At 40.9% G+C, this 13,588-nt stretch overlaps 1 protein-coding gene across 3 annotated transcripts in view; it reads right to left on the bottom strand.

Annotated features, from left to right (window-relative positions):
* LOC134211973 (uncharacterized) overlaps positions 1 to 13,588 on the bottom strand; it is a 106,923-nt gene that overhangs the window by 31,111 nt on the left and 62,224 nt on the right. For all 3 annotated transcript variants that reach the window (XM_062689404.1, XM_062689405.1, XM_062689406.1), the window contains one exon: positions 10,341 to 10,402. In XM_062689404.1, the coding sequence (XP_062545388.1) occupies positions 10,341 to 10,402 (62 nt within the window). The remainder of the gene's footprint in view (positions 1 to 10,340; positions 10,403 to 13,588) is intronic.

Below are 13,588 nucleotides of genomic sequence, written 5' to 3'. Positions count from 1 at the left end.
TCTGCCATCTGCACCCCACCATAGATGGTAAGCAGCACTTTCCTTTCGAAAACTCCAAGTGCGCGTTGGTCCCCCACGAGCATCGTCCAGGTTTCGTGTCCGTAGAGGACTACCGGTCTAATGAGCGTTTTGTAGATTGTCAGTTTGTTACGGCGGCGAACTCAATTCGATCAGAGCGTCTTGCGGAGTCCAAAGTACGTACGATTTCTAGCCACTATGCGTCTCTACCTGAAACCACCATACAAACTTCAAATCAATTGCGCCAGCTTATGCAACAAGCGATTGAGCTGAAATTTTCAGAGATTTATTTTCTTACCCAAAGGCACAATCCTGGGGGGGGGCCGTAGAATTCGCCAACTTTTTTTTCTCCCCATATAAGGCTGGGCCACTCTATTGGTCATATTTGAGACAAAACAAAACAAAATGTTTTACCAAAGAGTAATTTTGGATCACTTTGAGGTTAGGTTCATTTTTTTTTTGAGGTGGTCATTCATTTTGAGGTTAGAATTGTAATCTAACATATGCTATGCTACTTAAGTATTTCCGAAAGTCTAAACCTTAGGATCAAAAGCAGTAACAGTGCACTATGGTCCAGGATACAGATTTACGCGGAAAGATGCATTTTACGCCAAAACTATATTTTTTAGAAAAAACTGTTGTTCTACAAAATTGTTCGAAATAGTGAGGCCATCATTATGGTTCTACCAAAAAATAGGGTGGCCCATCATATAAAAAAAATTAGAAAATATTTTTTTTATTTCTCAGAATATTGACATGATATGTTCTACAAAGTTGTAGCGTAGCTTATTTCAATCAATTTTGCCAAAAAAACTTTTTCTGTAGCTCTTAAGTTGGCTGATTTAGAGCAATTTTACCTAATTGGATTAGGGTGTACCTCAAAAAAACTGTATTTTTGATCTACTTTTTTTGTTTTACATTTCTCGAAAAAGTCGTCTTCAGGTGACTTTTAGAACTCAAAAAAATGCAACTTTTTATGGGTAAATATGCTCAATATCTTTTTCCGATCAAAAGTTATAATCGTTTTTCTGTCAAAATTACATTTTTTTCATAAGTTGATATCTCCGGTTAGGGCAGACCAAAAAAATATATTTACACGGCATTTGAAAGAGAAATTAATATTCTTCATTATGTCAAAAAATTGGGGATATGTTATTTTTTTATCTCAAGTTTTATCAATTTTACTAAAATCATGCTTTTTCAAATAAATTATTATAACTCAACAACGGAAGAAGATACAGACGATATTCTTATAGCAAAACACGCGTTTTGAAAAGCCTCAAGTCTTCAGAAGCTGACATTCGTGAGAAATGAAAAATAAATTGCATTTTTTTTGAGCTCTAAAAGTCACCTGAAGACGACTTTTTCGAGAAATGTAAAACAAAAAAAGGAGATAAAAAATACTGTTTTTGTGAGGTACACCCTAATCCAATTAGGTAAAATTGCTCTAAATCAGCCAACTTAAGAGCTACAGAAAAAGTTTTTTTAGCAAAATTGATTGGAATAACAGCTTATTCAACTTTGTAGAACATAACATGTCAATATTCAGAGAAATGAAAAAAATATTTTCTAATTTTTTTTATATTATGGGCCACCCTATTTTTTGGTAAAACCATAATGATGGCCTTACTATTTCGAACAATTTTGTAGAACAACAGTTTTTTCTTAAAAATATAGTTTTGAGCTTGAGCTTGAGCTTGATTGACTGCTCGTAGTTGCTACTCCATTATGACCAGATCAGCTGTTCTTGCACAGGGAACCAACAGATGTTTGCTTGGGACTAGCACACATCTTCAATGTACAAGTACTGGTGATCTCATTTGTTAGGTCATACTGGCGCCTGCCACGTCAGAATGCAAGTCAATGTAGGGAAGGGGAGGAAATGATGATGCAATCGCTCGCCCGCTGCAAGCCGAATATACCTCTGCACTTGCCACGAGTTCATGCGGAATTTGTTGGAATTTCTGGGTTAGGTTGGAGGGGCAGAGGTCCGTCTTGGTTAACGAGCTGCCAATAATGTGATAGATAGGAGAAGGTAACTAATGGAATTTCTAATTGGATGTAGGAAACGAGCTCTATAGCTCATTTCCAATTCTAGCAGATTACTGTTAGAATACTCAAGTTGAAGGTATAGGAATAAAAATGGAAACCTTATGAAAGTCCATTTCCAGTTCTAGCGATTGCTAGAACATGAGAAATATAGAGGAAGATACAAAGTAGGAGAACAGAACTGATAAATTTTATTACCGGCCGCGCAATGCAGAACACAATAATTCGTCCGACCGCGCAATCGTTCTGCTGTCCGAAACAAGAGAGATCACGCACTGAACTGATCCAACAGTTTTTTCTTAAAAATATAGTTTTGGCGTAAAATTCATCTTTCCGCGTAAATCTGTATCCTGGACCATAGTGCAGTGCTCTCATTGTAACATTAAAGAAGTCAATTTCCAGCTTTGGCGCAATTAGGCGCAATTCACCACACCAACAAACTGAGTTACAAACTGAGCACATTCCAATCCGCAAAATCCGCGACTAACAAAATGGAATCCGCGACAGCAAAAACAAAACCGCGACCAGCAAAAATAATGCCCGCTACCACTTAGAAACACATTCCAGTACAAAATTTTAATACTGTTACTTTTAAACGATAAACTTTTTTAAGATTAAATAATTTATAAATTATATACATATATACATATTGAGAAAAAAAGGGCTAAAAAGCCGGGTTAAGGTTCCCGGGTTTCCTGAGGGTGGTGACTTACAACCTTGGGAAAATTCAAGGAAAACACGAGCGTCTTGATTCAACGGTTTTATACCGAGCCCATGAAGCCATTTTGATTAGATGTTCCTGTATACGCCCCATCTTTAAGTAAACAGATTAGGGGTCCTAATTTAGCGCAGTGATGCGCGTCCCAGATGCTGGCAGGTATCCCTAGGAACCTGGAATTTGGGGCATCGGCACACATAATGTTTCACAGTGTAGTGGACCTCGCTAACGTCGTAAATAGTCCGGAAGAGGCTCACCCCAAAGTTGTGTGAGAGCCGCGTGTGTCCGGTTCGGAGCCGAAAGACTATTTGCTGGTTCTTTAGACTGCTCAGATCCGTTCATGCCGACGTAGTCCAGTAGTGGAAGCTCTCCATGACTTACTTGATACATGATGGGCTACAGCTCTTCGATGAACCTACGCCGAATGGAGTATCCTTCTCCACTGGACTCGATCCTGGGCCAATCGCTTCCAGTCGCCCTGAACATTGAGCACCCTCAGGTCCTCTTCAACTGCAAAAATGCATCGTGTATGCGGCCTTCCACGAAGCCTGCGGCCTTTTCCGAGTTCTCTACTAAATATTATCTTCGCTTGACGTTCTTCCGGCATAAGAACAACGTGACCAGCCCACCGTAGTCTGCCGTGTTGTATAAATGACTTATTCGTCGCAAAAATGCTTTTTACGTACATAAGTGGAGGCGATGTGTACTTCTTATCCAACGTTGCACGTTAGTATATGCGATGTGCACGATTTTCAAGCGAGTTTATTTTGTAATTCATTGTGACGTAATTTGTGAAAACAAGCTCTGTTTGACAGATAATCCGATTTCATTTGAGATTGTTTGTAGGATTATGCGATGCCAACAAATGAAGCAGGAATGAACTCGCAAAATAGCCTACTACTGTAAAACTAATGTTTAAATTCAGCCAAAATTCGTGATGGCTATTTCACAGATAATTGAAGTGTTTCGATGCCTACAATAGCGTGATTAGAATAGAGGACGATTCTTGTTGGTTGTTCAGGTGGCGTTTGATCACACATAAATCATAAATTAGGTAATGATAATCTTGCACAGTAATAACTTAAAATCTGTTGGCTATTTAGAAACCCAGAGAATTAGATTTCTTATGGACTCTTTTTCTGAAGTGATTGTCCAGAGAGGTCCTAAAATACACAACAACGCCTTGAAGATGCAGTGGCGGACTGAAATGACTGCAGGAGCTTTTATTACTGCACCGTTGGTATTAGAGCAGAGAATTTGCGTGATTCTGCTCCCTGTGAAGTACTCAGTCGGAGGGATTGCATCTATCACGAGCAGTGGATCCTCGAATTTGCAACCAACCGTGATTTTCCATGGAGTCCTAATTTCTGTAATGTGCTCTGGGCCTCTGGCACGAGAAAACGAAGACACGAAAACAAAGATGAATTTTGGACCACGCAATGTCAGAAACGATTTAAACCGAATAAAAATATATCCAAGCTATAATTGGTTGGAATAAGGAGCCTAGAGTAGTAGGAGTCTCTATGGAGCAGAACTGGATACAGCTGAAGATCGGAAGACCAGTTAGATTACGTACGACGACCAGCATGCTTGGGAACATCCATAAATAACGTAACGCTTAGAGAGTGGAGGGGGTTGCCTGGAGTGTGACGATTCATACTAAATTTTCAGATGCTTCGTACAAAAAGTGTGACATAGGGGGGAGGGGGATTGAAAATGGCCAAGTTTTGCGTTACGTAATTAATGGATCCTCCCTTATTAGCTCAGTTCTGGCGGTCCTTGGTGCAAATTTCAATACGTTTAATCCGGACAATAACACCCTTGAAAAGCAAAATAGACTAAGTGTCGTTCCCCAACATTGAATCATAATCCGCGATTTTCGCAACAACATTGATGTGAACCACTGTCAATAATATTGGAAATCTATATACATAAAAATGAATTTCTGTCTGTCTGAACCTTATAGACTCCGAAACTACTGAACCGATCGGCGTAAAAATTTATATGCAGAGGTTTTTGGGGTCGGGGAAGGTTCTTAAGATGGTTCGAGACCCCCCTCCTTTGAAAAGGGGGGCTTCCATACAAATGAAACCGAAATTTCTGCATAACTCGAGAACTAATCAATTTTAGGCGAAACGAAGTTCGTCGGGTCTGCTAGTGCTAAACTTAAAACTAGCTACTAAACACAAATTGGCGTCCCGGAAATCCAAAATTACAATTTAGTTAAAATATTATTAGAAAATAACGTTTTTGGATCCCATACCCATACACTCATATAAAAACATTAACATTTTTAATTTATCCAACAGTTTCCAGAAAATTTTCAAAAGAGTGTAAGCATAACCAAAACCGCGATTTTCAGGACAACATTTAAAGGAACCGCGATTTTCGCGACTGGTAAAAATACGAAGCTAGTAAATCCGCGAAATTCGCGAAAAACGCAAAAATCCGGGAAGTAGACAAAAAAAAATTTTAATACATGATACCAGATCGTTCCGAATCTTTACCGAAAAAAGTTGAGTCAAATTTCCTTTTTTCATACATATTTGTTAGGAAGGCGCTTTTCAGCATGAGCATCAACCTTAGCAAATCACCAAAAAATATTTTTTAAGCAACAAACTTAAAATTTTTAATTCAATATATGTGTAAAATTAAAAAAAAACACCACTGTGCGCCGGTTCGATAGAAAGGAAGTGAATAGAATATTTTAAATTCGCATAATTATATCCCATGCCATAAATCGCATAATTATCGAAGCGAATCCAGATAAATTATCCTGTGTAACTAACACAATTACCTATCCCAAAACAATCGTGGAGATGCAGAATAGCAACGAGAGTTGAACTAACAATCCTTCCTTTCCTATATGAACGAGAAGACGTGGCCGGCGCCGTTATTGACTGAAATTATTTGAGCTTCCGAAACGTGTACATTGAGAATGGGTAGTTTACCCCAAGTCCCATTCATTTTGGTTCTCTGTACAAGTTCTAGTCAATCACTGAATAGCAATTACGAATTGTACGGTCATGTTCACGTTACTTTGAGAAGATGGAGGAAGCCTACGTCATACTGAAGTACGAAGCTAAGCGGTTCGGACTAGTCTTCGACACGTCGAAGACGAAGTATACGATTGAAAGAGGTTCACGAGAGACTCACCACGAGTTCGTAACGGTGGTGACGAAATCGATGTGGTTGAAGAACTCGTGTACTTAGTCTCACTGGTGGCCTCCGATAACCAGCAGTGAAATTCGGAGGCGCATCGTAACTGGAAACCGTACATATTTTGAACTCCGCAAAACGATCCGTTCATTAGACCGATAGTCCTCTACGGACACGAGACCTGGACGATGCTTGTGGTGGACCAACGCGCACTTGGAGTTTTCGAAATGAAAGTGCTGCTTACCATCTATGGTGAGGTGCAGATGGCAAACGGTACGAGAAGAAGGCGAATGAATCACAAGTTGCATCAGCTGTTGGAAGAACCAGCCATCGATCAAATCTGAAGAAAGTGCGGTGAGCCGGGTACGTAGCCAGAATGTCGGTGAAAATGGCTCTCGAAAACGATCCGACGGGCACAAGAAGGCGGAGTGCGCAGTGAGCAAGGTGGATCGATCAGGATTCAGGTGGATGACGATTTACGTAGACTGCGTGGCTGGTGACGTACAGCCATGGACCGTGCTGAATGGAGACGAGACAAATTCTAGTTGAATTTGATAACGAACGGCCGTTGCGTTTGAAAGGTATGAAGTTACAGGGATGAGAAATATCAAATTTTCAAAAAATCGAGGATGGACAAAACTCACCCGCGATCTTACTTTTAAATTATCAAGTGATAAAAACTCGCCAGCGATTAGAGAATCGTTTGAAAATCGTATCTTGATTTGAAGCATTTACCGGTAAATTTGAACTCTTTTTCCTTACTACCATGAAACCATAACGCCAAATAGAAGATATAAAGGGACATTTGACAATTAGCTGATATTAGTGGAGATTAATGTTTAAACGAAAATTCTGTGTTTATTATCGTTTGAGTACAAAATTTGAGAAGTTGTCACGACACCTCGCCTACTGTTTTCACGTGAAAAGTTTTCACATGAAAATTGCAACAGGTCTTTTGATTTTTTCAGGAAAATTGTTTTATTTTTAACCAACTCTCAATTTATCCACTCTTCTGCCCATGATCGCATATTTAAAAAAAAAATGCGATTTTGCTTATGAATCACCTCCAAATTGTTAGTTCTTTTAAGGACAAGCCTCCCAGAATCCAAAACTAAATGCACTCGCGTTTTCAAGAGCACCCAATTCGAAGCGAAAGCCACGCACAATCGTCATATTTATTATTCCATGCATGCTACGACGCAGCAAAGCTGGAATATTAAAAATTACAGTAGTGCGTGGCTCCAATTTTGAATGAGGTGCCCTTGAAAACGCAAGTGCATTTAGTTTTGGATTCCGGGAAGCTTGTCCTTAAACTAATTAGGTAAAATCAGAAAGGTAGTTCTAAAAATTTCGGAAAATCATTTAGATTTCCATACTCATGCATATCACAAACTTTATCGTTTCATTTCTCCTATGTCTACTTTTGTCGATTGTTACAGTATTGTCTAATAATAATTCTCGATGCCAACACCAATGTTCTACACTAAATTATACACCAAATAATCGCCCCCTCGTACTGCATCAAAACTGGACATGTCATTTCTGTGCACCACATCATTGATTGCTTATGAATAAAAGTGGAAGTTAGCTGTAATTGGAAGTTTCATCAAATATGGAAATTCAAACCAATTTATAACACCAATCAAAAAAGGAATTATTCGTAGAACTTTACTCAAAGTCATATCAAACTACATTCTGTGAAATGCTGATGCAGCCTCACATACACCGTAACCGACACCTACAGATGAATCCCAACCAATGCATTCGAATTTCCACAAACTGCCGCAAACCTCTGCCTCATTTCGAATAGCGCATTCGAAGCCTCACATAAGCCTCAGAACTCGACCTATCATCACACTGCATCGGATACGGATGAATTCGCCGAAACGCAATTGCAAATATCCTGGATCCATGATTATTGTTAGCGCCTCAGTTAACGTGAATCTAATTGATTCGCTAAATTAGTTTTTCGTGGACCCCAAACCAATCGGTCGGGTTATGAAGCACCAGCCGTCAAAACAAAACCACAGCCATATGGACCTTTGCGTTGTGTTGTTCGATGGCTAATGTGGTAAATATTGGTTCGGGCATTTTGCGCTTCGGTGAACATGGCACGATTCATTCTAAATTATGCAAATGTTTTCACTATTCAATCGGTACAAAAAGAATGAAATTATTCAAAACATCACCTTCAACAGTTCACCGTTCGGATAGCTTATCATCAGAAAGTGCACTAAAGTATGAATGTACAGCGATATCGATTTCCCGACGGATTCATGATCGGCATTCTTGAATCAATAATTGAATAACAAAGCAAATTCAATCAAGCCAACTGCTACCCAGCCTCCGATTGGGCAAGCATATTTCGAGTCGGTAAAATAAGAGCACGGGGTCAACGTTACCAGTATGAATATAAAGTATGCTTCCTATTTGATTTTTGGGGAGTGCTGATATATGTTCCAGCAGGTAGTCAAGCACGGCACGATGGCAATACAGCCGATGAACGAGATTGTTTTATTGGCTTAAGTAACTCACAGGAACATTTAAAAAATGCTTCAATAAAAAAAATACGTCATTGGGGTGATACGTGAATTTATGAGGTTTCTTTCAAATCAAACCTGGGGTCCCTTAAGTTCTTTGGAGTGACAGGAGTTTCTTAAAGATTTTAAGATTTTATTCGAAATCTTTAACTTCACTGCTAAATCAACATATTCTCTCAGAATTCAATGATTTCTATTTTAATCATAAGACTGTGCTCAAAAATCTCATGATACCGTTGGGAAATCCAGAATTTATTCTGAATTTAATCTGAACAGGGTGAATTTCGGACATACGAAAACCTAGGATTAAAGTTATTTCATTCCATCATACTTGTCATGGTTGGTATAACTTAACAACTCTAAGCCTAAAATTTAGAAAATTTATGCCAACAGAGTCAAAATATTTGACAAGAACGAATGAAAAATTGAATTTGCTCTTGCCACCCTTACCTACGATGTACCGCGCGCCTCCACGTTCAGTGAGGTGCTGAGAAGATAATAGCGGAGGCGTTTTGCCTCCATGCATTTTTCAGCAACGCATAACCATTTTTTTTCAGATATGAATGATGTTTGAATGTTTTACTTTGAACCACGTTATTTTCCATATCAATAATAAGCAAAAGCGAATATTGTGAATCGTAAAACAGAATCTAAGCTCAGAGTTAGGTACTGAACGTTAAAATGAACTCATGAATGAAGTTAGATTGTCCAATAGGGTGGCTCAAATTAGTATGGGAAAAACTTTTTTCAATTTTTTAGATGGGCCGCCCTCTTATTCGGTTCTATTTGATGCCTTGATGCTCAGTACAAAATTTCAGCCAAATCGGTCAACGTTTGGGCGGTGCTAAACTCATTGGAAGTTTATATGCAAAAATGTATGCAGAAACATCCAAAAACAGTGAATTGTAGTTGGACGGCACAACTTACGATGAAGAACTATGATACTCATTCAGATCTTGAAGAATTTAATACAGAATGTTATGCAGAAAACCGCGAGAAGATTAGAGTTTGCCCGGCTAAGTTATTAGTATTTCTCTGAAGTGGGGTTTGAGCAAATTTCGTTTCTTTTACCTTTGAAAAGAAATAAATTCACCCCTACAACACTCCAGTAAAATGCTAATATCTTTGCCTAATAAACTCTAATCTTCTCGCGGTTTTCAGCATAACATTCTGTATTTAATTCTACAAGAACTGGATGAGTTTCATGGTTCTTGATCGTAAATAGTGCCGTCCTACTGCAAATCACTGTTTTTGGAAGTTTCTGCATACATTTTTCCATATAAACTTAAAACGAGTTCAGCATCGCTCAAACGTTGACCGATTTGGCTGAAATTTTGTCTTGAGCATCAGGGCATCAAATAGAACCGAATAAGACGGCGGCCCATCAAAAAATTTGAAAAAGTGTTTTTTGAGCCACCCTATTGTCCATGCGTGTTACTGTAAGTGGAGTTACTGAAGCGAATGCTCAAGTTTCAATCGACTGATTATACAGTCTCGCTGATTCTAAACAGTCACGAAGTAATCAACTAAGTAAATATTAATTAGTCTAAGACTAAGCTTTACATACGTTTGACAAAAGAATGACAAAACAAGGAAAATTGCTGTCACTAATGACATGCTAATTACGTCGTGCTAAGATTTGTCATTTTTAACACTCTACCCTCTAAGCCTAAGGCACACTTCTTCTATAGCATCTGAAAATTTCGTATGAACCTTACGAAAACCCCCCACCCCTTTCAAGCGTGCGTAATTTGTGGACATTCCAAAGTAATATTCACCAGCAATTTGAAACTTCAATCCACGTTTTACCCCTTGTGAGTGAGCTACTATACGTTTTTATACTTCTAACGACTTACCTATAGTTTCGTCATAACAGAAGCGTTCTTCAATGCAGTTCCAGTAAAAATCCTCCCAACAGCTGAAATAAAAATGACAATATTGTTTGAATTAATCAAGTATCACGATAAAAGGATGGACAAGACAAGTGATCGCATTAGAATATCAAAATAAGTTTCTTCAGATAGGTATTGTAATTCGGAGAGTAAGAAGGAAATATTTTTAAATAGAACAACAATAAATAAAAGGACTGGAAAATGACAAACGACGACGCTCAACTGTGCTCTGATATGCAGAGTAAGCTCAACGACCTAGCCGAGCGCTCCTCTTCGGGAGGCTTAGTTATCGAAGTCAACAAAACCAAATCGTTGGATGTAAACACGGTGGCCCCTTCCAGTTTCACAGTAGCCGACCAGTGGAGAATGTTGAAAGCTTCCAATATCTTGGTAGCCAAATGGCGCCAGACGGCGGTACCAAGATTCGCACAGGCGCACGAATCAAGAAAGCAAGGGCTGTTTTTGCAATTTTAGTTCCTTTCCTTTCTTTCCTCCGAAAGTTCCTTCGGGAATTCTCCCGGAAGTTCCTTCAGGAATTCCTCCGGGAATTCCTCCGGAAGTTCCTCCGGGAATTCCTCCGGAAGTTCCTCCGGGAATGCCTCCTGAACTTCCTCCGGAAGTTCCTCCGGGAATCCCTCGGAGAATTCCTCCGGGAATCCCTCGGAGAATTCTTCCGGGAATTCCTTCGGGAATTCCTCCAGGAATTCCTCCGGAAGTTCCTCCGGGAATTCCTCCGGAAGTTCCTCCGGGAATCGCTCTGGAAGTTCCTCCGGGAATAGCTCCGGAAGTTCCTCCGGGAATCGCTCCGGAAGTTCCTCCGGGAATCGCTCCGGAAGTTGCTCCGGGAATTCCTCCGGAAGTTCCTCCGGGAATTCCTCCGGAAGTTCCTCCGGGAATTCCTCCGGAAGTTCCTCCGGGAATTCCTCCGGAAGTTCCTCCGGGAATTCCTCCGAATTCCCGGAAGTTCCTCCGGAAGTTCCTCCGAATTCCTCCGGAAGTTCCTCCGGGAATTCCTCCAGAAGTTCCTCCTAAAATTCCTCTCAAAGTTCTTCCAGAAATTCCTCCAAAACTTCCTCCAGGAATTCCTCCGGAAGTTCCTCCGAATTCCTCCGGAAGTTCCTCCGAATTCCTCCGAAGTTCCTCCAGGAATTCCTCCGGAAGTTCCTCCGAATTCCTCCGGAAGTTCCTCCAAATTCCTCCGGAAGTTCCTCCGGGAATTCCCCGGAAGTTCCTCCGAAGTTCCTCCAGGAATTCCTCCGGAAGTTCCTCCGGAATTCCTCCAGAAGTTCCTCCGGAAGTTCCTCCGAAATCCTCCGGAAGTTCCTCCGGGAATTCCTCCGAAGTTCCTCCGGAATTCCTCCGGAAGTTCCTCCGAATTCCTCCGGAAGTTCCTCCGAATTCCTCCGGAAGTTCCTCGGGAATTCCTCCGAAGTTCCTCCTGAATTCCTCCGGAAGTTCCTCCAATTCCTCCGGAAGTTCCTCCGAATTCCTCCGGAAGTTCCTCCGAATTCCTCCGGAAGTTCCTCCGGGAATTCCTCCGGAAGTTCCTCCATTCCTCCGGAAGTTCCTCCGAATTCCTCCGAAGTTCCTCCGAATTCCTCCGGAAGTTCCTCCGGGAATTCCTCCGAAGTTCCTCCGAATTCCTCCGGAAGTTCCTCCGGAAGTTCCTCCGGGAATTCCTCCGGAAGTTCCTCCGAATTCCTCCGGAAGTTCCTCCGAATTCCTCCGGAAGTTCCTCCGGGAATTCCTCCGGAAGTTCCCCCGGGAATTCCTCCGGAAGTTCCTCCGAATTCCTCCGGAAGTTCCCCCGGCAATTTCTCCGGAAGTTCCCCCGGGAATTCCTCCGAAGTTCCTCCGAATTCCTCCGGAAGTTCCTCCAAATTCCTCCGGAAGTTCCTCCGGGAATTCCTCCGGAAGTTCCTCCGGGAATCGCTCCGGAAGTTCCTCCGGGAATAGCTCCGGAAGTTCCTCCGGGAATCGCTCCGGAAGTTCCTCCGGGAATTCCTCCGGAAGTTCCTCCGGGAATTCCTCCGGAAGTTCCTCCGGGAATTCCTCCGGAAGTTCCCCCAGGAATTCCTCCGGAAGTTCCTCCGCGAGTTCCTCCGGAAGTTCCTCAGGGAATGCCTCCGGAAGGAAGAATCGTCGTTCGTTATTTAATAAGAGCGATTTCTGCAAACCCAGCTCAGAAGTATAAAAGCCATATGAATAGTTAAGAGAGTTATTTATTCACATTTTTTTTTAGAATTGCCCTATATTTTTTCTCGTAGGATTTCTACTCATTTTCAATAAGAAAATGTTAACTTAAAAGTTGGGAAACACTCTTTTTTACTCAAAATTTATAAAAAAAAATCGGTGAAAGGATCCGTATGAAAAAGCATTGCCACTAAAGTAAAAGTAAAATACAAATGGACACAATACAATGCATAAACTATACTGCATCTACTTGTGAAAGCAAAACAAATTGTTCATACGACAAACTTTTGAAAAGATCTAGTTCAATACATTCGAAATACCTCTAAATCTACAACAATAATTCATGACTCATATTTTAACAATTTCATTAATTGATTGGCTCAAAACATCCACTTTTGCATATCTCTGAACATAGAATTGCTTAAATTCCTAGAGTAAAAAGCTTTGGGGGTACCTTACGCAATGAAAAAGTCTGAAGGTGTGCCTCACGAGAAAAAGGTTAAGAACCGCTGGTCTTGTGGAAGTGTTTAAGCACGATGTACAATGAAAACAAGGTAATATGCTCTTCAAATGGACGAGACTTCCAATGCTCTTTATGGACGTGAACAGCTGCCCTGGGAAGATTACCAGACTGATCAAAGCAACGGTGGATGGTGTGCAAAACTGTGTGAAGATTTCGGGCGAACACTCCAGTTCGTTCTAATCGCGCCGGGGACTAAGACAAGGTGATGGACTTTCGTGCATGTTGCTCAACATTGCGCTAGAAGGTGTCCTGCGGGGAGCCGGGTGTAACAGCCGGGGTACGATTTTCAACAGATCCAGTCAATTTATTTGTTTCGCGGATGACATGTATATTGTCGGTGGCAGAACTGTACACCCGCCTGAAACGAGAAGCAACCATAGTTGGACTGGTGTGCGGAAACGAGCGCGACAGGGCCCGCCTGGGAAGCAGTGTTACGATAGAAGTTAGTATAGTTTGGATGACCTAGAATATCCTAAATTTATCTTACGATGTCTTA

This window comes from Armigeres subalbatus, chromosome 2 (genome assembly GCF_024139115.2).
Source record: "Armigeres subalbatus isolate Guangzhou_Male chromosome 2, GZ_Asu_2, whole genome shotgun sequence".
Lineage (NCBI taxonomy): Eukaryota > Metazoa > Arthropoda > Insecta > Diptera > Culicidae > Armigeres > Armigeres subalbatus.
The sequence above is the reverse complement of the archived record's forward strand: the minus strand, read 5'-3'. Positions and strand labels throughout refer to the sequence as shown.